At 39.9% G+C, this 27,522-nt stretch overlaps 2 protein-coding genes across 2 annotated transcripts; both read right to left on the bottom strand.

Moving 5' to 3' along the window:
- Window positions 1-948: 948 nt before the first annotated feature.
- On the bottom strand, window positions 949-9,278 carry LOC141800703 (polyadenylate-binding protein 1A). The gene is made up of 15 exons (XM_074683417.1): window positions 8,398-9,278; window positions 7,899-8,092; window positions 7,625-7,740; window positions 6,586-6,725; window positions 6,403-6,497; window positions 6,130-6,267; window positions 4,530-4,625; window positions 4,175-4,447; window positions 3,970-4,060; window positions 3,710-3,832; window positions 3,455-3,597; window positions 2,780-2,864; window positions 1,598-1,728; window positions 1,403-1,493; window positions 949-1,306 (listed from the first exon to the last, which is right to left on the bottom strand). Exons 1-14 carry the CDS (start codon window positions 8,588-8,590, stop codon window positions 1,404-1,406), a joined length of 1,908 nt encoding a protein of 635 aa, XP_074539518.1. The 5' UTR covers window positions 8,591-9,278; the 3' UTR covers window positions 949-1,306; window position 1,403.
- Window positions 9,279-10,806: 1,528 nt separating this feature from the next.
- LOC141800759 (14-3-3 protein beta/alpha-B-like) lies at window positions 10,807-24,502 on the bottom strand. Its single transcript, XM_074683529.1, has 6 exons — window positions 24,343-24,502; window positions 20,312-20,623; window positions 15,532-15,655; window positions 14,176-14,339; window positions 13,876-13,971; window positions 10,807-11,626 (listed from the first exon to the last, which is right to left on the bottom strand). Exons 2-6 carry the CDS (start codon window positions 20,612-20,614, stop codon window positions 11,570-11,572), a joined length of 744 nt encoding a protein of 247 aa, XP_074539630.1. The 5' UTR covers window positions 20,615-20,623; window positions 24,343-24,502; the 3' UTR covers window positions 10,807-11,569.
- Between the last annotated feature and the right edge of the window lie 3,020 nt (window positions 24,503-27,522).

The raw sequence follows: 27,522 nt of genomic DNA, 5'->3' as shown, positions 1-27,522 counted from the left end.
TCTTTCAATGTTTTTTTGCTGATTTTCCACCACATATTTTATGCATGTGATAATTGACAAAGTATTAAAATTTTTTTGTTTTAATTAGATGATTAAAAGTATCACTTTGAAACTTAAGATAACTGTGCAAATATATATATATATATATATATATATATATATATATGTATATTCTTTTATTTTATTCTTCTCTAATTAGAAATGAAATGGGTTCCAAATTAGGTACTTTGATAGTTTATGTGCAAATTCGGACTGTAGTGCCAAGTACCGTTTCACCTGAAATCAAATGGTATCATGTTTAGGTACCTTAACGCATTGTAACTGAGGAGTGGTGAGTATGTGATTTTCCATGCTGGACTTGAACACAGCATTGAAAGTTTATATGTTAAGAAATACATATAATAATTTAAAAAAACTTTGAAGTTGAACTAATATATAACAGTAACTTCATAAACTTACGAAAGTCCACTAAGTACTGCTGCCGATTTCCAGGTACCAGACATTGGTACAGAATCATTTCAAATGTGAAAAGTATTCATCCTAAATGTTAATGACTTTCTTTGTCAAAGACAGAAGGAGCCACTCCAAGGAGGCCAAAGCTGCTGGTTGCAGACCCCTGGGCTATGGTGGTGTCCATCAGGACTCATACAGAAAGAATGTTGTTACCACAGTTCACTAGTCCCCCCCCCCTTCTCTAGTGTTGTAATCAACACTGACTTACTGGTCAATCATCTCTCAGGTCCAGCTCTGCACAATGTTTTGACTAACCTTACCACAGTGACACCTCATGGAGTTCAGTAGCATCAGCAACCCAACTTTGGCTTGTGATAGGGAACAAGTTCTCCACTGAAAGCAGGCGTTGGTCATCAACAGACTGATTCACTGCACTATGACCACCACCCTCCTGTCTTTATGTAAAGCAGTAATGAGGAAAAACATCAGACAGACTTATTGAATGAGAATTTATTACACAGCCAGTTTACGATACAAATCACCTTCCAAGGTGCTCAGTGATCACCTTCCTCAACATGGCTGATAATCTGAGCACGAGCACAGTAAAATGACATAAAACAGGAATGCATTCAAATTTATAATTTTGATTTTTCTCTATTTTACTTTTTTTTTTAAACAAATTTTTATTTATGATCAAGGCCTAGTCAAACCATCCCTAGACCTGGCAGAGTCAATTGTTTTCTTTTTTTAAGAAATGATTTATCATTTTGCAATGTTTTCAGAGTTTTAGCTTTTTCAATGTTTAATTTTTTTTTTCTTTTCCATCGGTGAAGCAGGTTTCAAAATGCTCAATCTGTAAGACAAAGACAAAATGTATCATTATATTTAATGTGTACTACGTTGGTACTGTAGTCTACAGTGACGTGTTTCATGAGCCACACTAACACACCTTAGACACTGGGAACACCAGCAGGAGTGGTGGACTTCTGAGCAGCTTCCTTGGCCTGGTGGGCCTGAAGCACAGCAACAGCCTCATCCACCTGAAACAACAAACAACGATTGTTCACAATCAAAACATAAATCAACAAAATCCTTGTCCAACGGGTTTCCAGAGATATGTGCAAATGATGAACTGTTAACTGACCTTTGAGCGCAGGGACTCAGGAGACTCCAGCATGTGGAGAAGCTCTGAGTTGTCGATCTCCAGCAGCATACCTGTGATTTTGCCTGCAAGGCTGGGATGCATGTTCTGGATCAGTGGGAACAGGCGCTCACCTGAAAGAGAAAAGAAAACCATTGATGAATAACTGAGGTGTTCTGGATAGATTTTTATCAAAGCGGGGGTCTTAAGCCTCAAGGGTTGGGGTTACAACACCAAGAGCAACTGGTTAACTTTAACTATCAGCTGTTTAATTTTAAAACTATGTTATCGCAGCAAAAAAAAAAAACAAACATAAAACCACATGTGAAATAAAAAAAATCAGACTTGTCAGGCTCAATTTGGTCAGTAAACAGGTGAAGCTTTGATGGCTGCTATAACCAGATTAAAGAAAGATTCTCTGAGGGATGTACTGCATCAAGAAATCTGCTTTTTAAATGATTAATTCAAAACATCTTTCCAGTATCATCAATGCGGCCAGTGAATGAAGTGCTGTTTAGCAGCTCCCATTATCAGATATCTGGCATAGACGAGATGTTTGGAAAGCGAAGTCTATATTGCCTTTATCGGATTGTTGTCTCTTAGAGGAACTTGTCCAGTGCTTAGTCAGAATTTTCATGTTCTCTGTCCAGTTAATGCTATGAATCTTCTTTATACCCTCAACTTAGCTTTCAAACAGAGTAACTGCACTTTCAATTGATCATATTTACACTATTTGGGTGATTTATTTTATAGGAACAGTGACATTTGGTATAATTCTTGGTTGTATTGCACTGTCCTGTGTCTGTTTATCAGCCGTGTTTTAGTGTTTGCTGCTGCAAATTAAATTTCCTTTACAGGGACAATAAAGATTTGAATTCAGGATGACAAGGCTCCATGGAGGAGAAGGCAGTAAATGCAGACTGTCTGCTGGACAAGAGAAACTACAAGTTGGCACAGACCCTGCTACTGCTGATAAATGCTTTTTGGTTCCAAGATTGTCAATGTGGAAAAATGTATCTCAAAGACATATTAAAGTTATTTGACGTGTATTTGCATATAATTGCTGTTTTGTGAAATTAAAAAATCATGCAAAACCAAACAAAATGTCCCTCTTAGCTGTCATTTCAGGGTAAATGACAGTACTTAGAAAAAAAAGTCTCTTTGTAAACAAAATGACAAACTGACCCAGCATCTGCTTCTGTTCCTGAGGAGGGGCAGCAGCCAGCATGGAGGCAGTCAGGGGCTCCTGTCCTTGGACATGGACAGCAGGCTGAGGGCAGAGAGAGAGAGAGAGAGATTAGAGATAAGTTTTTCACTTCTTTAAACAAACTTCATGAGTTCCTACTGCACAACAACTTCTAGGAAGCCATAACAGTCTACAACTACACAAGCTGACAAACTGAACAGAGCAGGTGTTCAGGTCTTTCACAGACATGCTTCAGAGGGCCTGGTGTTGTGAACATACACATCTCAAAAGCAAATCAGGGAACCCAAGGAACATAAGTCATAAAGTACAGGCTTTTTACTCATGTGGAGGTTACCAGAGCCTCAAGAGACCATATAATGTGATTGAGGGACTTTTTTAAAAATCTCACGCATCATATATCTTTAACTTTGTACATCAAATACCCTGACTTCTGCACTTGTCAGAAAAGATGAGAGGCAGTCACGGCTGCAGACAGAAAAGCAGAGGGTCCAGTATTTGCCTACAGGTCAAGTGTCACAAAATGCCAGCTTCACATTTTATTCCCTCTCGTATGAAACTCTTAACTCCATTTGACAGCAGCTGTTGGTGAAATCAAACCATGTAAAGGTCACTGCCTGGTGCTAGAATAACATTGATGATAAATTGATGTTTACCTGCTGCATGGTGACTTGAGGCTGGGAGGCCATGTGCTGCTGAGGGTTGCGCACACCAGCTGCATACTTGTACTGGGGCATGGCACGCACAGGGGCAGCAGCGGCGGAGGCTCCGGCAGGGCGCTGACCGAGGGCTTGAGTGGCTGTGGCAAGAGAGGAGGAAACAAGACTTCACTCAAGCTGCATCACAAACACATCAGACAACTGCACTCTGCATCTACAAGCACAGAGGGTGTCTGAAGCTGAAATACTTACGCATACGCTGGGAGGCCATCATGCGTGGCACCTGGGTGTTGGCGGTGGTGGTGGGACGGATGGTGTTGAAGGTCTGCGGCCTTGGGGCTGATGGGCGCATGGCATTGGGCATGTTCTGGAAGTCTGAAACAAAAGACGACAATTTTACAGATCTAGAAAAGAAGATTTTACTGCTTTTCAAATTTACAGAGGAGAACCAATAGATCACAGCATCATTCTCACAATATCTAACAAAACTAAAATCAAACATGTCCTCTTACGCTGAGGGCGCACTCCTTGAGTTGCCCATCGGGGGCTGGGGCGAAGCTGGGCCAGCTGGTTTGCAGAGTAGTATGCAGCACGGTTTTGGGCCTGGGGAGGTTAAAGACAAAGATTCATCATTTACTGATCCAAACAAACAGAGGCTGTTGGATAAAGCTACACACTCTGACAGGGTTTGCTGGATATGTCATTCTAAATGATCACCTGAGGAATAGCCGCCATGAAATATCCTGAAGGTGGAGCAGGCTGATAAGGGTTGAGCACGGGGTTGGGCACAGCACGGACAGTTGCCATCCTCTGCATGTACTGGTTGGTGAGATGGGCCTGGCGCTCCTCTTTGCGCTGGGCCAGGGCCACATACAGCGGCTTTGTGGCAACAATCCGGCCGTTCATCTCTGTTACAGCTTTAGTGGCCTCCTCAGGGGAAGAGAAGCACACAAAGCCGAAGCCTTTGCTTCGCCCTCCCTCCATCATCACCTACAAGGAAAAAAAAAACATAAATCAACCAGAATTCCACCAATGAAACGCTCTGATGTTTCTAAAGAAAGAGCATCTTTACCTTTGCACTTGTAATGGTTCCAAATGGAGAAAACTCTTTACGCAGACGTTCATCATCAAGGCCATCATCCAGGTTTTTGACATACAGGTTGACACCCTAAAGAAAAAGAAATGACCCAGGACTTTAACACTCTATAGTGAAAAGAAAGTGAAACATAAATAAAAGCCCTGTGTAACCTGGACCTGAGGTCAGGTTACACAGGTTACAGGATAATAGAGATGTCTGGTTTTGCTATGACACGAGGCGGAAGTGAAATTTTTGTATCACAGCTTTTAAAAGTAGTGAGAGCACGGAACCTGTCCTAGGGGTTTAACTGGTCCCTATTAAACTGGATAAGTCGAAAGTGAAACACCCCGTTTCCTGGTGGTGGAGCCTGCCGCATGGCCGCTAAATAAAAAAAAAATGGCACACACTTTTCTTTAAGCCATTTAAACATGGAGATAAAGAAAGCAAGAGTAACTGCACAACAGTCATGGGGGAATGTGATGGCTGTTGCTTTAACAAAGGTAGATAATTTCCACACCATCTGAAACAGCTGTTCATTATCTATTGTTAGTGTAAAGGTTACCATCACTTGACATTTTCACCAAGGGTGCCTGAATGAAAGGGAGTGGCAGAAATGTCTGGTCACTGATTTTACAAGGGTGAGCTGAAAAGTTCATAGCCTGACTAGGAAGGAGTTATGTGGTAGTGATGAAACTTGCGTGCATTAAATTCAACATTTTTTGATGCTTACAGCATTTTTCAACACTATAAATGTCTTCTTGCTGTGGCAGGACATTGGTTCAGACCTTAGGTCATCTTTAGGGCTCTCCCTACCCTTCTTGACTTCAGTTGCCCACTTTTTCACTGTTTATCGAGCTGGACCACTGTACCCTAATGTAGCAACCATGTCAGCGTGAAGTCCTTGGAGGTTAGCCCCTTTTTCTGCTGATCTATGATAACACCACAGTGCCAAATTTTATCCATATCCACAAAACGTCTCTGGTTCTACTTTTCAAAGTCCGTAAACACTAGATCAGTGTCAGTTAATCTGAACATTAAACATGCCATGCCATGTCAGAATTTAATGCATGCCAGGTTTCATCACTATGGCAGAACTCCTTTCAAGTCAGGCCACAAATTTCCAGCCCTCCCTCACAACTGGCTTTAGTCTTGATGATAATTTTCTGTAGGTTTATGATGTCACTGGTGCCGACTTTGGTTACTTTAGGGTCAGATTTGATAGAGTCAGAGTTACGCTAAATGTCCTGGATGTAATAACACCAACACAGACCAGAGTCATCATTCAGTTTTTCCTTTTGTCTGTCAGGAATGAAACTCTCTGAACTTCATCTGGAGATTCATTACTTCAAACCTGGTTTCTGACAGCCAACAGTTTGACTCAGAGATTTTTTCCCCATGATTTATTCAGAACCTAGAATAATGGCGCTGTTTAGATGTTACACAAGACAGCCATCTTCATCTCTTATCAACTTATTGGTTATTAAATTACAATCACAATTTATAATCCACTAATCCTGGATGTGTTCTCTAATTTAAATTAGATACAGTGTACTGAAACACATGACTATATTTGCAGTGAAGGGGAAAAACAAACCTGGTATCTGGTCATGCGATCTTGTTTCATCTGCTCAAATTTGCGTTTGAGCTCATTCTGACGTTCCCCTTTTTTCTGTGCACGGCCCACGTACACCTGCCTGCCATTAAGCTCTTTACCGTTCATGTCGTCCACGGCCTGCAGAGAGAGGAACATGGGTTAACAGGGGCGATAAGGTTAGTTTATTGAAAACCATGGTTACTGTGACAGTGTGGGCATGATTTGTAATAAAGATACTCAGCGCAACTTAAAGACGAGTAAATAAACACTGACCTTCTGGGCGTCCTCATGTCTTTCAAAGCTGACAAAGCCGAATCCTTTGGATTTGCCGCTTTCATCAGTCATAACTCTGATACTGAGTGCTGGCCCTGGAACACACAACAGCTCATTCACTGGTTCAACCAGACATACCTGATGGGCAGCAGGCTACGTTGATAAATGAAACAGTCGTCTTACCGTATTTGCCAAACAGCTCCTTTAGCTTCTCGTCATCCATGTCCTCCCCAAAGTTCTTGATGTAAACATTGGTAAACTCTCTGGCCCGAGCTCCAAGCTCAGCTTCCCTTTCTTTACGAGATTTGAAGCGCCCAACAAATCTGTAGGTCAAGTTCACAATTTAAAAATGATCAAAGCAAGAGAAAGCTTTGGCATAACTTCACTATGGAATCAACACTTTTCTAGACTTCATTACCACCTTTTTTTGTAAAATGTACATTAAAGCCCTTGAAGATTTATCCAATCCTTCGTAAAGTTGTCCATATTTACTCAGATATACCTCCCCATGCATAGGGATGGGTACCTTTCCCATCTGAAACGATACAGTACTAATTCCCGGTACCTGGCAATCGGTACCGGTACCAATTATCAATACTTTTGTGTGTTTATGTGGTAAAAAAATATCAATTTGTTTAGTAATAAAATCTTTTTTTTTTTTCATTTTAACATATTTATTCCTCAATATATAACCTTGTAATGCTGTGTTCATGTTCAGCATGAAAAATTGCCTGCTCTTCCACTCCCTCACAGTCACCAGGATGCATTTAGGTACCTAAACATGGTACCTCTTGATTTTCTGTGAATCGGTACCTGGTACTTTTGACAGAATTTGGTCAGTACCTATAAAAGTACCTAATTCGATACCCACCCCTACCCATGCACATAATCCATACAACTGAGAATTAAAAGGTTAACAACTGCCAATTAAATGAACTAAAGACCTTTAACATTTCACACAGATCTAAGGACTACCCCAACTGCTCCGCTTCAAATCGTGCATCCACTAGTGTTAAATATTAAGATTTGAAAAGAACACAATCACTAAGATTGGCATGTTTCCTACATGTACTGCTGTTTGAAGCTCACTAAATTCAAGATTTCCATGAAAACCAAAGACACACTTAATATGACTGACATGTTTTTGAACACACACTTTGATTAGATGTCAAATTCCCACACAGCATTTCTTTCATTGTAGAAGTTTAGTAGTTAGACTTACACTTTTCTGTCATTGAGCAACATGCCATTCATTTTCTCAATGGCACGCTCAGCAGCCTCGTGGGTCTCAAAGTGCACAAAGCCGTAACCCTTTGAGCCATTTTCATCACAAACCACCTTGGGAGGAAATTTCAGCATGTCAGAAACAATCCCAAACCTCATGCAATTAATTAAAATGACACATCAAACACATTCAGATCAACCTTGAATCATGCAAAGTGGTTTGTCTGGAGAGCATTCAAACATGGTAGGCTGAAGGAGTCTGGATGCCCTACCTTGCAGGAAAGAATGTTTCCAAAGGCAGAGAAAGTATCATAGAGGGCCTTGTTATCAATGGATTTGTCCAGGTTCTTGATGAAGATGTTTCCGACCCCACTCTTCCTCAAGGAGGGGTCACGCTGAGACCACATGATGCGGAGAGGCCTGCCTTTGATCACATCAAAGTTCATGGTGTCCAGGGCTCGTTCAGCTAGAAAGAGATCACAGGATAAAGATTTTTAAACATATTCACTTCAATCTGGTGTAAACTGTCAGTTTATAGCCCTTGCTGTCTAATCTGATTCAATACAACGTTAAATATTGAAAGATTTGTAGCATCTGATACAACAAGTTTCACATTTTATCGTAGCAACTTGTTAGCTAACCTATATTCCTAATGTTGTAGTCGATTTAAAAAACGTGGTGTGTGTAATACATATTCAAAATGGAGTCATGATCCGGGTGCGACAGCGGCTCGTTAGCTACCATCCCTGAGAAACGCTAGGTTAATCATACCGTCGGCAGGCTGCTGGAAGTTCACATAAGCATATCCGAGGGATCGGCGGGTGATCATGTCTCTGCAGACCCGGATGGATAGGATGGGCCCGGCCGGGCTGAATTTCTCGTAGAGCATAGCTTCAGTCACGTCTGGATGCAGGTCCCCCACATAGAGGGAAGCCATCGGGTAGCTAGGCGCGCTGGGATTCATGACTGACGACGCGTGCTCTCTGGCAGTTATTTGAAGGTTTTAACAGCTTCGACGTGATAGAGCCGACGTGATCCTCAAAAAAGGCCCCCTCTCCTCACCTCTTCACTGACTTCACAGAAAAAAGTAAAAACGTATAGAAGAAATAAACAAGCTGCTAAGCCGAAAGCAACGTGGGCTCGTTAGCTAGCTTAGCAAAATGTCGGAGCGTGGCCTACAGGGTTAGCCCACTCAACGAGTCACTACGGCTTCAAGTGGAACTGTTCGCCGCACTGCGAGAAAAATTCGACGTTACTGTCTTGAATTTAGATAACAACTTGTTGAAAAAGCCCTTAAGGGAGAAAATGATTCCGTTCCTAACGTTTATCACCCACGCTTCCAACAATGACACTAGCTCCGTGACTTGCTAACGTTCCTCTCGTTCGGTCTTTTCGTTCGTTTTCGAAGGCAGCGTCTTTTTTGCGTTGCTTGGGTTGGCAAATCAAATCCTGCTTCACCGATTTTTTCTTTTTCTTATAAAAATATGTCTGCGTGTGCTCTCTAGCTTTTGGTTTGTTTCATAATAATAAAATGTGTGCCGAGACTAGCTCCGGAGCACACCCTACGCAGACGGATAACCGGAATGAAAGGAAGGTCGGCGGAGGTTGTTTCCCGATTACTGGCGAGACCACGACGCGCTCACGACCAAGGCTGACGTCACACATCTCGCGATAATTTATACCCGTTTTAATTAGAAAGCCACATGAAATTAAAAATAATCATCTGTAAATTTATTTACAGTGTCAGCTCCATTTAGGTTCTTATCGGGCAAGAAAAGCCCTATTTTTTTATTTTTCACCCAGGCATGCATGGTTTCAAGGATTGCATGCTTTATAATGAATTCAACAGATGTTACAATAATGTAAAGCATGAAATTAAATGTTGACAAGACGTTAGCAGAAGCAGAGAAGACTAATCTTACCAGCTCATATTTTACTCGAGTAAGCTTTAATAAGGAAGAGATCAGGGTTCTTTGAATCAGACAAACACACTAACTTTAACATGAACTTGAGGATGGAGCTGTTAAAAATCTGACTCTTGAACACTGAATGCAAAGTCAACAGTTCTGTCAGTGTGCATGTAGTATAATCCTTGTAACTTCAATAAATGTCCTATTTTCATGTCTCACCATGCCTGTGATGGGCTTGGTCATGCTTCCACAGCCACTGGGACGGTGACAAATAAGGGTTGCTATGATGTACCAATTAAAAATCTGCTTTAAAGCGTTGGAGTGCATAGTATGGATTTCTGTTGGTATGATAGTATTTTATATGACATTCTAACATCTTTAACCAGATAAAGAATCAGTCCCATCAAATCGTCAAATGGTGTAACTACAAAAGCAGGACAAATATTAAAGAATTCAACTGAACAGATGAAATGAGTTATTTGTGCTGAAATGTCATCTCAAAGTATATTTTAAACATTTCAATTCTAAACTTAATGTCTTTTATTGTACTAAGCAAGTCTGTATGCTGTGGACATCAATGTGTTATGTTAAAAATGTGTTATCATACTTGATATGAGCCACATTCAAATGGTCAGAACAGAAAAATGTTGTTTCAAGTCATTTAGAGACAAAAATGAGCTCTGGCTTGCTTGTAACAAACAAAAAAATCTACCAATGGAACTAGTAAATTTTTTCTTGTTGCACTGGCAGATTTTTTTTTACTTGTTCAGAACAATTCAGACCTCATTTTTGTCTTTGAATAACTTTAAATAAGACATGTTTCTGGACTGGTCAGGTGAATGTGACTCATATTAAGTCTAAAAAGGCATTTTTACTGAAAATAAGACAAAAACACTTGGTAAGGTTACAGTTTCTTCCAGTGTTTGTTTGAAATCATTTTAAATTTCATTTTTTACAGTGTAGCAGACTGATAAAAGCATATTCATAACTATTTTTGTATAGTATCAGATTTTTGGGGGGAAACATTGGTTATACCAAGCAACATTTACGAGTTAGACCAACTGGCCACGTCTTTCACCCTCCTCTTACCTGACAAGGGAAATGGCCAGCCACTCAGATGCTCTTTATGAGAATGCCTTTGAAAAACTTGGTGATTAAATACTTGTTAAATAAGTTGACTTGAGTCAAACCAGAGTGGGGTTAATTTAGACCTAAAAACTTCCAAAGTCATTTCACTTAATTGTTCAAGTAAAAACATCAAGAGAAGAAGTTTTAAGTTTATATTATTTTTATTTCTCTTGCATCAAATTACATATCTGCCCCCAAATAACAGTTATGCTTGGGTGTTTTTTTCTTAATTCCAAAGACATAAACAAGGCTAGCCAGCTCAACAACCTCCCTTACATCCACACAAACTATTCCTACCCCACATGCAGTTTAGGCAAGTATTGAAAGGAAAAGAATAAAATACAAAAAAAGAAATAAAAAAACATAGTTTGGAAAAGCAGTTAATAGATAAGGGCTTGTTTTTTACTGCTGTGCTTATAAAAAACACCAACAATACCAAGCTTGTGTGCTCTTCAGTTCTTCAGTTATCTATACCTCGTAAATCAAACATAGAAATAAAAACAGCTGTCACCCAAAAAGACACGAGAAATAACGAGTAAAAAGTTGAGCCACTGACAGTACATGGAATGTAACCCTTGTGTTCCAACAAAAATCTTGCCTTTCACCTCCAGCGGTTGCTACACTGCTTGTCTTTGCCGTCCTTCCTCTTTAAAAGCACAGGCAGAAACAGCAACTGCTGAGGCGCTCATCATCCCCAACACCCCACCCAACCAAGCCCCTTTGCCTATAGTTACTACAAAAGAGAGGACAGTAAACCTTTAGGAAGGAGGAGAGTGTGGAGTTGGACAGAAAAAAAGGAGAGAGTTGGATAACAGTAATGGATTATGAGGTGGTTTCATTATCGAGGATTAAGATTAAGGTGAGCTGGAATGATGGCAGGTAGACAGGGACGACTGAGGTCTGGCTCAATCTTTGGACTCCTCTGTATCCTCTGCCTCACACTGGTTGTCAGAGGTCCAAAGCTGAGGAGAGACAAAGAGGATTGATGAGCAGCAGAAGAGGCGCGTGAAGAACAAGTGGGTCAAAGAGAAACTACAGTGACACATCGTTTATATCAATCATGTTACATCAGTGTTTCCTGTTATAGTTTTTAAGTTCCTCTGGTGATTCTTCTGCATCAGGGTTGATGAATGTAACTCACTTTCTCCCCCTCCACCTGGAAGTAACAACTCTGTGTTTGCTTTCAGGTCTTATTCTGTTACTTATCTAAATATAATCACGTTATTTCTTTGTCTTGAGTTGTGTTGATTGCGTAACAAACACCTCTGCACTCGGGTTGCAGAGTGGTGCAGTTTGCATGTTCTTCCTGTTCATGCATGGGCTGTCCTATCCTTTCCTCATACCTCTGCCCATAAACACACCTGGTCACATTTTTAAGACCAGTGGGAAAATTGAAAGAATTTACATTTTGCACTGTTGGAGCTTGAGAAGGTTGGTAGTGTTTCAAATGCTAAAAGAAGAAATGGGAGTAAGACAAAAAAAAAATAAGCAAATGATTGAAAACAAAGTGAAACAGTCTGTTCATCAGCTGATCAAAAGTTTAAGACCACAGTATTTAAAAGACAAAATCCATGCAAAAAAGTGGAATCAGTCATTCCCTGTCAGGTTTTCTCTCTGTCATGACCTCCTGATGGTAAATGCTAAAAATCTTTCTCTCTTTGAACGTGGTCGATTGTTGAGCTGCATCAGTAAGGCCTCTCACAACACACCATCTCTGCTGAGGTTGGACGCAGTAAGACAGACATTTTGAATTTCTTTAAAGATCCTGAGGGTTAAAAAAAAGTCCAGAGGTAGACTCAAAAACATTTCACTAGAGCTGTCTATCAGTGAAAGCAGGACAAGAATATGTGGTGCCAATAGCATTAATGGCAACTGTGTCCCTCTTACTGTGAACGTTATTTCGCAATTAAGACAGTGTCAAAAGAGAGAATTTAACATTTCAATTAGAGATGGGCGAGTACTGATACCAGGTATTAGTACCCAGCTGATACCAGCCTTATTTCAAGGTATCAAGTACTTGTGAAGGCTACACGTGGTTTGACACAACGGAAAAAGTTTGCTGGGTTCTGTTCAGGCAATATAAATGAACAAGGGACAGTTAACAGGAATTTTTTTTGCACTTAAGTTTATTAAGAAAATGAAGATTCTACAGTTTTTTGTTTTATTTTGCAATTTTGTTAATCAATCAAAAACTTGGAAAGAGTAGTTTGTGTTTTACTTTGGACTAAATGGCAGAGTGACTGTGCTGTCCCAGTTCAAAATGATCAGTCACAGTTCATTGAACTTTTATCTATCAAAAGTACTGGAGGTATTGATGCAGGGTAGGGGTGGGAGGAAAAAATTGATGTATCGTCGTATCAGGACTTTTTGTTAAACAATTTTAAATCTTTTTTAATGTAATTCCTTCATTTTAGTACACCTTGTGGTATGAAGTGGTTACTATTCAGCTAAAAAATGGGATGTCAGTCTTTGAAAGGCCATACCACACAAACAGATAGTGAGAAACATCACTGGTAACTAGAGGTGTCCCAGTCCGATATTGATATCGGATATCGGTTCGATGTCAGCAAAAAAAAAGTATCGGTATCGCATCGGAATGCATTTCAAATCTCCTATATAAGCAGTTTCTGTTACCCATTGATTAATAATAAATGGGTCCGTTTTTCCTCATACCAACTGTTGCTGACTAATGTTCTCTGTTTGAATAATATCACTTAATCAAGCCTTTTCTAACATGACAGACATACTACAAAATAAGTAATAAAAGTATGCATGTTTAATGCTGATATCGTATCAGATTTATATCGGTATCAGCCAGTACTCAATGCTGCAGTATCCGTATCGGAAGTGAAAATGTAATATCTGGACATCCCTACTGGTAACTGTCTTGGACAGAGAGATTCTGTATCTCAAAGCGATATTCCTGGTAAACAACAATTAAAAACTACTTTTTTACATCCTTCTGCAATTTATGGTGTCCACCACTGTTTCAGAGGCATGCCACTGGTGGCAAAGCATTAAAGGGATATTGACACAATACAGCCATGCTCTGTGAGCTGTAAAGGTCATTAGATTTGTTAATTAGTCCACCATCAGACATATCACAATTCTAATAACCAGTTACTTAAAGTTTTCATGATCTCCTTTTTTTTTTCAAACTGTCATTCAAGTGGGCACAGTGCTCAAAAATGGAAAACCCTGACAAACTTACTGTCAAGTTGTCTCTCAGGAGCTGCATGATTAGCGTACTGTCTTTGTATGAATCTTCACTCAGTTTGTCGAGCTCTGCGATGGCATCATCAAAAGCCTGTGGGATTCCAAAACAGAAGAGCTGTATTAACTGCTGGTAAGATGAGCTGCTTTTACAAAAGCTGCTCTGTGCGGGTTGAACGTGTTCAGGACAGTTTATGTCAACATGTTTAGGTGTTTTCATACATTTTTTAATATAACTGAGCAGTTTCATTTCCTCACAACTATAATGATTCCTGAAACGTAGCACGTGAGAACTTACCCCTTTGGCAAGTGCACATGCATCATGCGGACAGTTGAGTATCTCATAGTGGAAAACTGAAAAATTCAGCGCAAGACCAAGACGGATGGGGTGTGTGGCCTGCATTTCCTTTTTACTGATTTCAAAGGCATCCGTGTAGGCGTCCTTTGAATTTTCAATGATGGCTGAAAGAGAAAACAAAAATATAAGATCTACAGGCCTAAAAAAGCATTCCAGCAGACAAAGTACCAGGAAAGTGAAATGGGTCTTTCAATTCCTCAAAGATCATATACAATCTATCAATCTATACAATATATCTACATTTAAAGAAAACCTGGTTCTATACAATAATCTTTGGTGTCATGTCTTGATAAAAATGATGGCAAACATTTTTCAGTCTGTTGATTCATGCCCTAAATCCAAACTGGGAGTTAACGTTTGTCTTCTTTGTTTAAACTGTAGTTTAACTGTAGGTGCTACTGAACCTTTTTTTTTTTTTTACTAACGTGTTAAGTTTGCTTATGTTAACTTTTTGTCCTTTTTTAAATCAAAGTGAAGAACAACATTAAAGAAATTGAACATTTAAAAAAATCTCTCCATTAAAATAGTCTAAAATGTTAAACCACTCTCTTACAAACAGAAACAGAAAAACAGCAACAAACGACAGGCACAGTTTTCTGTAGCAAAAACAAGTGGTAGTTGGTTTGATTTTAGTGAACTAGAGAGGGAACTTCTGAAAACATTTCTGAAGACTGGCACATGTTGAAAAACAATACTGAGATGATAATGCAGACACCTGTGTTTGTTTCCTCACTGGGTCATGTCAGTCACAACAACCCTGTTTTCACCTAGCACCATTGCACAATCACAGACTGACAAACCATGAGCTCCAGAGTACGATCTATATGTTTTTTTTTTTTTTTAAGGGCTGATACCAATTAGCAGTCTGAGAAGCTAATAAACAATAATTGAAGCCAATATTAATTTGCAGTAAAGGTAAAAATATTGGCATCAAAATTTTTACAGTGTGTAAAGTTTTCCAAAAAAACAAAACTGAGATGTAATTTTATCTTTTACTTATGTTAGTTTTATTTAATCTATTTTTTTAAGTGCAGCAGGGCTCAAGACTTTGATCCGTCTTCTCAGTGTGCGCAAAGAATTTCATCTGGGCCAGTTTGTGGGGATATATACACCTGTCCAACTGCTTGTTAACTCAAATTTCTCTTTCTCGCATTCTTCAGGATTCATATTGTAGGATCCTGTTCAGTCTAATTTGCTAGGGCCAGAAGTTTTAGACGTTAGTTCTTTTCAAGGCGCGCTTCCATGCCAACGAAACATACGCCATCCACACATCCACTAAAAACAAATAAGACTTACATGGCTTTTTTTCTTCAGTAGCCACCTCAGCCAAATAGCGGTAGTAATCTCCTTTCATTTTCAGATAAAAGACCCGACTTTCAGCCGGAGAGGCGTTCTTCAGAAGATGATTGTCCAGGAGATCCTGTTTTAGAAAAAGAAAAGAAACACAACAGACCAGCAAGCTGTGAGCACAGATTCTTTTTGATATATCCAATACAATCATGTATAAAGCTTTCTGATCTAACAGCAGTTTTTTGGACTAATAGTGCGATTGTGATTAAGCATGCAATTTTCAGGGGTTGTTTATCGCTAGGCGCTGCCCAAGTAGCTGCCTGTTGCAGCAGCTCTCTTCTTTGTCCGTTTCTTGTAATTTTTTTCGTCTCTTTTTCGTCATCTTTGTATTTGGAGTGGATCATTACTTTGTATGGTTCATTGTTGGTCATGGACCCAAAACTTTTTATGGCTTCAGTGATATTTTTACTACTTTTCTCCTGTGTTTGTCTGGAGATCCTACATGTAACCATGGCTGCATTGTTTGCATGTGAAATTAGCTGTTAGCAGCCTGTAGCATGTCAATGCTAACTAGTGTAAGGCTTGATGATTTCCCTCGAGGTGAGGAGGAGGAGGTGAGGACGACGTGCTGGTTCTCAGGTGTGAGCTGGGAGGTGACGACGTGGACCTGTCCTTCCATCCATCGTTGTTGGGAACATGGGATCTAGCTCCAATAAGATGGACGAGCTAGCCGTGCTAGCCCAGCGGCAGAGGGGCTGACGGAGGGCAGAGTGGCATCGTGCTGTTCACGGACGTGGCTGACGGAGCTGACATCGGACGCCGGCGCCACATTGGAGGAGCTTCGCCTGCTGTGAGCAGACAGGATCCAGGAGACAGAGACTGAACAGACTGCTGAAGAGGCTCAGTCCTGGACCCTGTGGAGGTGGAGACTGGCTGGGCTGGAGAGTGGTGGACGGGATGTTGTCGTCTATTTTCTTATGGACCGTTTTGCACTTTCTATACTCTTTCTTACTTCTGTTTTCTTGAATGCTGCTGTAACTCCTGAATTTCCCCTCGGGGATAAATAAAGTATTTTCTATTCTATATCACCACAACAAGTGGAAGTAAGAAAACATCTCTATGAGGCATATTTGTTTTTTTTAAAGTTTACAGCTCATGTGGAGTGACTGAGGAGACAGAGTTTTTGACCTATACTGCAGCCAGCCACCAGAGGGAGCAGTTTTTGTGGCAACTTCACTCCAAGCCATTTTTTAAATAGTTTATGATTTGTAGAAGTATCAGTGCATGTGTTTCTGGCTTTGTCACTCACAGCCTATCCTGCTTTTACATGAGCTCTTGACTTGTTTGCGTGATTTTAAAAATGGTACATTTTGCTGCTTGTTCCTGCTGATGAAGGTCATTCTGGCTGGAGCAGATTTTTTGCTTTTGTCAGCCCCCATGATGTGCACTTTTGAATCGGTAAAAAAATATCCTGTAATATGATAATTTAATGTTAATTTGAGTGATGGGTAAATGGAAAGGGCCACCTTCCCAAATACTGCACACTAATCAAAGAGTCACAGATAAACTCAAGGACAACCTCATGTACTGCTGCCTGGCCTTCAGGGTAAACACAGCCTCTGGTGTGCACAGTTGGGCACTGAATACTTCATGAATCAGGAGCATTTTCATCCAGCCTTAAAAACCTGACATGTATTATTAATGAATTTATATTAAACAGCAATGTAGGCACTCAGATGTTATAAAGACCAGTATCCATCAAACCCTTCTCTTCCCCCTGTGTAATGTTAACCCTCTCCATTTTGGTTTCCTTAAGGCTCTTCAGCTAAAATGAAGGTCAGCGAGCAAAATCACTGGTCGCTCAGCTCCTGCCATTAAAGGATTAAGGCGTGATGAGTCATCAGGCAGATACAGCACGGGCTGAGCGAAGAGAAGACAGCAGAAGCCGGTCTTAAAAGAGATCCTTGTCAGCTTTTATGCTGTCAGTATTTTTACATTACCATTGTCAGTAGCCCATCAGAGTCATGTGAGAAAAGTTGCAGACATTTTAAAAAGCAGAGCCTCAAACACTGGTTTAGCTGTAACTCTTAGTAACACTGCACGAACCAGGAGAGCAAAACTATGTTTTACTTTAAGAATAAGACCCAACATCACATCAGTCTGACCTCCTGTCGCTGGCCATGACTCTTTCCATTGCTGGTTGGTTTTGGTGTTGGCTATTTGGGTACAACTCAGCTTCCAAACAGATTCAAAGGCTTTCAGCACAGTAAAACACACACAAATGAAGATCTTAAGTAATGAATAAAGCAGTTTGCCCATGAGCATGCCCAAAAACATGTCTGCAAGAAACAGTCATGTCTATGTTTGAACAGAGTCAGACGAAGATGCAAAAGACTGTGCATGGAGAGCATCAACCAACAATACAACAAGACGTTGGTGAATGGTCAGTTAATAACTTTGAGTACATTTAACTCTAGTTTCAGACATCATGTCATTGGTGCTGAGTTGGAGATCAACTTTACTTAAATCTGAACTCACGTAAAGGCTGAAAGTTACAGCATTACATTAGGTGTGTCCAGGTCATGTCAGTAAAATCCCAAGAAGTAAGAGATGCAAAGGCAGGTTCCTGTATTCTAGCCCATTAGAGTTAAGAGGAGCTCTGAAAGTGTGGTTACTCCGTAAACAGCCTCAGATTATCATTAAAAACACTTCTGATGAGAATTTTAACAATCATATGAATTGCTGGAATCATGTAAAAGCAGTAAGTTTCAAGGGTTTCAACTGGTTGCGCAGAAACTCTGTGTTTTAGAATCCAAATTCTAAATTGTTTTTTTTGTGTGAAATGAACAGAGATAAATGCTACTGTTAATTTACACGTCCACCATTATCTAATGGAAGAGTATAGAGTGATGTTTTAACGACATGTTAGTTGTTTTTTTTTCTAAGATAAACAGAGATAAATGCGACTATTAATTCACACGTCTACCATAATCTAAAGTAAGACCATAGAACGGCGTTTTAACGTTGTGTGAGGTTTTTTTTTTGTGTGTGAGATAAACAGACTTAAGGTTACTGTTAATTCACACGTCCACCATTATCTAATATAAGAGTATTTTACAGCGTTTTAACGTTGTGTAAGTTGCATCTTTGTGAAACAATATGTACATTGTGCAACTGTTTACATGTTTACAGTTTGAAAACTTTATTTTTGAATATTTATTTTTATTGTATTCTTAAAATACAGTTTGCACTAGTTTGTTTGCACAAATTTGCCTTATTAATCATTGTGTTTACAGTTTAATTTTTTTTATTTATCATTGCATGTTTTTACAGTTTGACTTTTTTTCTTCTTACTGTATTTAAAGTTTGACTACTTTATCATTGTGATTTTACAGTTTGACTTTTTTTCTTTTTACTGTATTTAAAGTTTGACTACTTTATCATTGTGATTTTACAGTTTGACTTTTTTTCTTTTTACTGTATTTAAAGTTTGACTACTTTATTTATCATTGTGATTTTACAGTTTGACTTTTTTTCTTTTTACTGTGTACAAAGTTTGACAACTTTATTTATCATTGTGATTTTACAGTTTGACTTTTTTTCTTCTTACTGCGTTTAAAGTTTGACTTCTTTATTAATTATTGTGTTTACAGATTGTTCTCATTTATCATTGGTTTAAACTTCAGTTCTTATGTTGACAGTTTTATAATAAAGTTCCTTGTTTTGATTTAATAGTGTTCTGTCTCTGTCTTGAATCATATGGGTATCACAATAATTTGTGTTTATATACAGTTCATATCCTGTGTATATAAATGAATTTATTATATATATCAGCCGATATATTGGGTATTGGTCGATATATTGGATATCGCCCGATATATCAGATATCAGCTTTTTTTTTGCCGCCAGTATCGGTATCAGCATTGGCCCCAAAAATCCCATATCAGTCGGGCTCTAGAACAGACATAGACTGGCTGAGGACAGGATCATTGGACATCAAGCCAAAGATATCAGAGTGGTTAGTTGTGTGTGGGCTCGCACACAAACTCTCCATCCCTTGCTCCAGCTACTGCCGTTGGGCCCCATGGATGTTGTAATAACCAGTTTTTCTGGTTTCCTTTCAACCAGTCAGTCTAAGTGTGTTGGTTGTAAACTTTTTACTGAAACCTCTTCCCCATACTCTAGGTTACAGTGTTTTGTCAAAGAAGTGATGAACACAGTAAAGGTGAAGTTACATCCGACTTATAACTTTATATTACTGTCATGATTTTTTGTCCCAAATATAAGCCAAGGTTTATTATGTTCAAAATTATGTGAAGGGGAGGCAGCCCTTATTGGAACACAAAAAAAACAAAACACAGCAGGAGCATCAATTTAGTCATGTTACTAATCATCTGTTGTTATAAGTATGATTAAACATGATTTCGTAATGTCTTCTTGGACGCGCTTTTGTTGTTGCTTTGAGCTCAGTTTCTGCTCGCATCATAGAGCCAAACAATTACAGTAAACCTGGGACAATTGGTCAACATGAAAAATTCCTCAAACCTACGAGTTATATTTTCAAGTCTGAACACATCTGTCACTACGTTCTCTAAATGTGAACACCCCAGAGCCGTATTGAGGCAAGAAAATACCTAAATATACAGGAAATGAAGAGGTTGACACACAAATAAGTTCTGGGGGGAAGAACAGTGAAGATTTCATTATGAAGGCTGAACTGAATTTCCATTATAAACCATTTTAAAAGTTGGAAGAAAAATGAAAAATGTGCAGTTATCAGTCTTACCAGCACATCTTGGCAGATGTCGTTCAGCTCGTTTTCGATCTTGATTCGGTACTCCCTCACCATGGCCTGCTTCCCTTCACAGACATCCGCCTTTTGCTCAATGCTGGACACCACACGCCATGAGGAGCGGCGGGCACCCACCACGTTCTTATAGGCCACTGACAGCAGGTTACGCTCCTCAGTAGAAAGCTGTTGGCTCCCTTGTGTCACTTGTTTCATTGCAGCAGCCATGTCATCATAGCGCTCAGCCTGCTCTGCCAGTTTGGCCTTCTGCACAAGGTCTTCCTTGTTTGCTTCTCCCATGGCGGCCCGCTGGGTGAAGGAAAGGGCAGAGGACATGTTAAGGTTTTTTCAGTAAGCCTGAACAACTCATCGTGTCGTAAAACCACGCTACCGCTGCAGAGCCACAGCTGGCTACGAGGCACTCGCCACTTAGTGTATCAGTCTGCGTGCGCGGCGTGCCAGATATAAACAAACGTAGGTAGTCTGCCAGGACGAAGAGACACGATGAGAACTAGAGCCTGATTTAGCGGTGTTTTTGTGTGAAAGTAACGTGCTGAAAATTCTCTAAATAAAGCGTGAATGCAGATTGATATCAGATTTTTTCAGTGGGAGTCTGTTTATTTGTGTTTTTGGTCAAGTAAAATATGGCCTCGTCTGAGTGCAGAGGAAACAGGCAGAGGAGCAGGTGGGGGGGTGTTAGGTGCAAGCGCTCTGGGCTTCTGCTGCACAAAATCTCTGCTGTAGGGGTAATTTCTGCCCTAAACCTTGTGATAGGACCCAACTTGTTCCATCCCGGAGTATCACTTTAAGTTTGACGTCTCACATAATGATGACCAAGTTTGTTGTTAAGGAGACTGTGCATCTAAGGATCCAAAACCTGGGGTGTAGAAAACCATCTGCAGCAGAGGGGGCAAAGAGCTGGAGGGTCAAGTGTGTGGTCTGAGAGCAGATTTTCTGTTTGGTGAGTAAATTCTGTCCACAACATAATATCTGCTCCTGAGTACAGGCATTATCTCGAATTACCTTCTGAATTTGAGCCTGTTTTTGTGTTGCTGCAGCCTCTTTCTCTTCCTGCTCTGCAGGTGCTCCTTCAGGTCAGACTGACACACACAAAGAGGTCCAGGTTTGGGGCTTAAGACTTTATGAGAGGGGGACTTTGTCATTTTGACACTGTAATTTTTCTGTGGCCCAGATAGAGGTCTTTCATGTACTTTTCTGCAGTATGACACAATCTGCACTGCACTGAATGCACTCTGCTCTGTACAGCCCCTCCCTCTCCTCTCTGACACTCACACACTCACACACATCAATGATCACGGGTGACCACCATTAGCGTTTACAGGTACCCCATATTTTTGAGGTGTTGGAGAAAGCCTTTATTCATACACTCTGTCTGGTACAGGCTGGATTGGTTAAGCCTAGAGCTGGGACAATATGCTATTCTCGCGATTTGATTCTATTGCTGATTCTACTTAAATTGCAATGCTTCAATAATTACAATTTTGGGGATTTTTAATTTGCTTTTTTTATCGCCAGACCATGTGAAAAAGCTAAATGATGATGATAACGTCTACAGACTATAACAGGAGTCATATTTTCTCATAAAATGCACATCACATGAGTCAGAGAGAAACACTTCACCCTCTGCTGGTGAAAAGTGGTAACTATTTCCAATCCAGTTTATAAAAAAAGACTGAAATGAAGAATTTGAATTTGGAAAAAAAAAAAAAATTGACAAAGAATTTTTTCCCACCCCTAGTTAAGCTTGGTCCAGTTTGCATCTCAACAGCCAACCATGCCCCCTCGTGGTAGGCGGCGTGTAAGCCGTATGCCAGTAGCTGTATTAGTTAAAGAATCGTGTGATGCCACAGCAGCGCGACACAGTGTACCTAATAAATCCAACAAAGAAGAAAAACGCAAAGACATCCAGCAATTAACCGTCTTTGTGATTGGCATTTGGCTCTCTGTAACAAAGAATAATCAAGCTTTGTTCCAGAGAAGGCTGTGAGCCACCAGGAGAAACACAGCACGCTGTCACACATGAAGTGACGATTCTTTCGACCAATCAATGATCTGCAGTGTTGTAGCTCCACCTTCCAGGATCAGATCTGTTGAGTCTGGCATACCTACCAGGGTCCCAAAAAGTGGGACGACTCGTATCGGTTGTTAGGGGATCTGTCCCAGGATTTGTTAGTGTAAACGCCGTGATATGTGTGCCATGCCGAGACGAACCTAACTGTACCACTTGGCGGAAACGCGGCTTTTGTGTCTCTCCTGTGTACGGTATTTCTCCTAAATCTGTCCTGATTTGGCTTTCTTTGACTCTGTCATTATAATTTTGTAGTATACAGTTAACAAAACAATTTTTGGTTTCAACTGACAAAAAAAATATTTAAACCTTATGTTGGACACGGGCTCGTTTTACTTCACAAATATGATTTTCTGTTTAGATGCAAATGCAAACTACAGAATCTATTTTGTAGAATACAATTTTATAAATTTTAAAAAAGGTATATCCTACAGAGTGTTTTGAGTTTCACTTTGGGTTTGGGGTAGATGGTTTAGTCGAGGTTTTGAAGTAAGTAAATGTACTCTGGATACTACTCTGCTTCAAGAATCTCACAACAGCTCAAATAGTATTTTAGTTACATCCTAGAAATCTCAGATATGTGTCAGATTTCAAGGAATTTTCCTGATGAAGGTAACGGTGGGCGAGTGTGCATGATGAAACACGTCCCACTGCTAAAATGTGTGTGTGTGTGTGTGTGTGTGTGTGTGTGTGTGTGTGTGTGTGTGTGTGTGTGTGTGTGTGTGTGTGTGTGTGTGTGCGTGCATATTTAAAATGGTTTGAAGTCCTGAAAAATAGTAACTTAATGGCTTAGACTGAGTCATGGGTGACAGGGAGGGGCGGTTGGTCGCTATACAACACAAATGGTGGTAAGTTACTGATGAACTCCAAGGACAGCGCCATATATAGCCGTCTAACCTCCGGGGTAACCGCTGACTAGGTCCCTCGTCTACACACACACACACACACGCACACACACACACAGAAAAAGAGAGACAGAGAGACAGCCAGTCACACACCACACCCATTCCTGTACCTGTGGCTCGCCCGAAGCGCCAAGCCGGAGCTCGACGTAAAAGCAGTTTTATGTGATAACTGCCGACATATCTATGCAAAATACATGAAGAGCGGCTTCTTCCCTGTTCAGACGCTTTATTCCGATGAGGACCGTTGTACAGTGGAGCAGCCCGCTACTATACGGGCCTCGTGACCACTTTCCAGTATGGCGCTGAATACTTCCTGAAACAAAAGCGCTCGAGCCAGACGGCTTTGAACACTTCATTTTCTAACGGTTTTTTCCACCAACTCAGAATCATAGTATTGTTGACTGCGTTTACGAACTTGTGAATCAAAGATAAACCAGAATTTTTTCTTTCTTTCTTGGATGCTGCAAAGACAACTCTGAAAAGGTGTGAACGGGGAGCAATTACGTCTACAGGCAGATGTGCTACTAATCACCCGTTACCTCGACTTACTAGTTCGTTTATTTCGCCGCATCACATATCAGAGCAGCCAGGACAACTGGTATTAAAATCATATGTTGGGCTTCTAGCCGTTTCCTAAAGATGAACTTACAAGCTTCAAAAATGGGTCGGATCGTGAGAAATAGAAGACCTCTGTTTAAGAACTCGAAATGTAAAAGACACACCTTTCAGCATCATCAGGGTTGGTCAAATTATTTAGAGCAACAGGTTTTATGTTTGAAGCCACGCAATTAGTAGAGCTTCAACCTCTGAACCGACACGCCTTCCCGGGTGATGTTCCATATTGAGACCAGACATTACACACATCCCAAACAGTAGCTAAGCTAACCATTGTTCTACGATACGATGATTGTATCCGCAACTGTCAACGGACCATTAAAGACAACACACATCTGCTATAACGGCCATGTAAAGAGGGCCTAACGCAAACTGTGCAAATGTGTGAGTGTAGTTTTAAGGCTTTAGAAGCTTCATACCTGAGTGTTGGTGGATAGCAGTGATGAAGAAGTACAGGGCTACAGCTGATTCTCTCAGTCCTCTGTGAGAATACAACGAGGAGCTTCCCTCCAATCCAATCACACCAGCGCGTGGGGAGGGGGATGGTGATGACGTCAAATGTTGCCAAGGCAACTGAGTGGGGGAGAAATGGGACTTGTAGTTGATTCCCATAATCATGTCCACTGCGTCAATTTAAGTCGAGCATCTGTTGTCACAAATATATTTTGATTTATTTAATCTAATATCTGTGTCACATTCATTTAGATCGATTTAATGAAGATCTTAAAGGCATGCAACTTTTTGAAAATAAAAGTAAACATCATTTGCAGCATAAAAACACAGAGGCAGTAACACTCAAACTGTGTGGTTATATCCAAAAATCCTAGCAAACTGGGTTCATATTCTTTGAGATATGGGGGGAAGTATTATTGCCTTGAATCCCTGTCACCTGTGTCAAGATGTAATTACTGGTACCTGCTCCTGCAGACTGTATGAATATCTTTTTTTTTCATGGATCAGTGCAAACTGGTTGAAGTCAATCATGTTTTCTCCTTAAATAGCCTTATGGACACTTTGCTATTGTTGCCAAAAAGACAATTCAAGCATACATGGACTCCATATATCAGATTTTCAAACCCCACTGTCCATTCAACACCTACCAGACTAATAATGAATGCTGCCCTATTTTAGACAAACTGGAAGGAAAAGAAAGAATTGTAGTGTTTTTCATACCTGTATACTTTATTTTGTTAGCTTATGTATGTGTTGACCAACATTGTGCGAAGCTATTCATGGTGCAACTGTTTGTAAAAAAAAAAAAAAAAAGGAGGGAAAAAACAATTCAAGAAAAAGAGGCAGAAAAAGTTCACAAGACACAAAAAGGAGGCAGTGACACGGACAAAAGGAACAAAACTTACTTAACCCTGTCCAGGTGTTTTTAGCACTGTAACACAGGAGTAGTGAGAAATGAGAGTAAGCTGGGGGTGGTGGGGTCAGGGAAGTTTTACCGGTTAGACGAGTTTTTACTCGCTGTTTCAGCCAAATCTTAAGAACTTTAACACACATGCTCTTACACAACCCAAACTTCACGAGTTTCCTGGAAACACACTCAGATTGAGGGGCCTTTTCCAACTACATGGATTACTTCTGAATATGGTATTCACATTCTGAATATGGAAATTCATAGTACTTTTTTTGAAAATGGCTTTTGCTTATTGTTCTCATAAAACTTCATTTGGGAACACAACAAGAAATATTTTTTAAAATGGTCCAGGATAAAACACATCTATGAAGGGATCGCTGAAAAAAAGAAGAGGTTTAGAAGATGCTGGTTCTTGATGGGGAAGAATGTAAAATGACTCCTCATGGTTATTTGAAATGAGGAATGTAACAGGGTTGACGCTTGACCCAGATTAGGCACTGTGACCTTCTTTGCAAATGTTCCTCTTTAAGGCGTAATTTGTGAGTTCCTGCCTAAATAAAAATGCAATTCTAATTCTCGAGATGGAACGTTTTCCGAAACAGAAAGCTTGCAATTTAATTGTCCTTTGTCACTATTTGTGACCTGACTTGAGATTTACTGCATTTTTGTTGTTCTGATTATAACCATAATTCATATCTCAAAATTAAATCTTGCTTAAGAACTACAGAGTTTAGCATTTTGGGTCATTGTATGCTGCTGCCCATCAAGACTTCTCAGGGTATTTGAGACTGTAAATCCTGTTCTGTTTCATCCAGACTCTAAAAATGAGATTTTATGAAGTCAGATTAGTTTTTTTTTCCTTTTACTTCAGACCTCAGTCATTAAATAGAATTATGCTGAAACTGATGATCATTTTGTAAACACTGATTTTACAACATTTTATTTATTTATTTATTTAACCAATTGAGATGCATGATCTCTTTTACAAGGTAGTTCAGGCCAAGACAGCAGCACAAGGAAGTTTCACATAGAGGGCAAGACAGAGACAATAGACGGCAATAAATCCACAATTCATCAAGTTCATAAATTAGCAAATAGTGCACAGGCTTATCAAATGATCTTTGATGCTTGTTTTAAGATAACCCAAGCTAACATGATTTTCCAGTTTTAGATGACCTTGTAGCTCAACCTAAGATGAAGGAGGAAATCCAAGGACTCACAAACAGAATCTGACCATTTGACCGGAGGTTAGAGCCAGCGATAACCTGAGGATATATACATATATACCTGTGTATATATTCTGTCATCATTTCTTCAGTCCATATACTCAACTTTGCTTATAAAGCACTTTGAGAAAACCACAGCTGAAACAAAGTGCTGTACATAAGGTGGTGCAGGAATAAAGAGGTAAATAAAACAAGTAAATAAGTAAAACATAGGTTTAGGTACTGAAACAATTGTTTCATTGTTCTTAAAAAAATTAAAAACAATGAAACGATTAATAAAAACTAAAAACAAACCATGAAACACTAAAAGATAAGCAGAGTCTCAAGCTGGGGTAAAAGCCAAAGAATAATTAAAGCTGCAAGCAGCGTTAGACGGGTCCTCAGGCTCCTGCCGGTTTTCCCTCTAATGTGTCCAACAAAATGAGACGAACATTTCGGTGTTGGTTTCATCTCTCTATGACATTCCTAGCCCCAGTTAGGGCTGTTTTGGTGTGTGTAGGGTGGAAGTGAGCCTAATGGCTCACAGAGAATATTATGGGATGTTGGGGAGTCAGTTGATACCATGGCAACGTATCTGCTATGCTGAATGACATCACCAGCTGCATGCTTGGAACTCCTAATTAGCGTGACACCAACCCCATTAGAGTGTGGAGGGAGAGTTTATCAGCCATCTAATCCTCACAGAGTCCACAATTTTACCCCATTCCGTGTAAAAATAAAATCAGTTTGTAGTAGATTTTGTCAGGAATCCATTTTTGGCATTTTTAAAGCAGTACGAGTTTTACTTTTTTCTGTACAATCCCAAATGCGTCACAAAACCTCGTGAAAAGTGTGGGAAATAGACGATTTATTTTAGAGAAATGTCCGAACTATTTGTCCTATAGGGAAGAATGTTGGCTTAATCTGTGAAAAAATATCACATGGTTGTAGGAAATTTTGTCAGGAATCCAACCATGTAATTTTTAAAGCTGTATGAGTTTTAGTTTTTTGTCTAGAGGCCCAAATGCGGC

The sequence above is a fragment of the Halichoeres trimaculatus genome, unplaced genomic scaffold (genome assembly GCF_033239565.1).
Source record: "Halichoeres trimaculatus isolate MK-OKI-2021-1 unplaced genomic scaffold, fHalTri1.1 fHalTri1_scaffold_12, whole genome shotgun sequence".
In the NCBI taxonomy this organism is placed as follows: domain Eukaryota; kingdom Metazoa; phylum Chordata; class Actinopteri; order Labriformes; family Labridae; genus Halichoeres; species Halichoeres trimaculatus.
This window is presented reverse-complemented; position numbering and strand designations above follow the sequence as displayed.

Bases quoted from the DNA above. Each gene is read 5' to 3' on its own strand.
- LOC141800703 (XM_074683417.1), bottom strand. From the start codon at position 8,590: ATGAATCCCAGCGCGCCTAGCTACCCGATGGCTTCCCTCTATGTGGGG. The intron at 8,093-8,397 runs GTATGATTAACC...ATCTCTTTCTAG, and splicing joins CTTCCAGCAGCCTGCCGACG to CTGAACGAGCCCTGGACACC. The intron at 4,626-6,129 runs GTTTGTTTTTCC...CTTTTTCTTTAG, and splicing joins ATCGCATGACCAGATACCAG to GGTGTCAACCTGTATGTCAA.
- LOC141800759 (XM_074683529.1), bottom strand. From the start codon at position 20,614: ATGGGAGAAGCAAACAAGGAAGACCTTGTGCAGAAGGCCAAACTGGCA. The intron at 15,656-20,311 runs GTAAGACTGATA...TTTCTAAAACAG, and splicing joins ACATCTGCCAAGATGTGCTG to GATCTCCTGGACAATCATCT. The intron at 14,340-15,531 runs GTAAGTCTTATT...TTTCTCTTTCAG, and splicing joins TACTGAAGAAAAAAAGCCAT to CCATCATTGAAAATTCAAAG.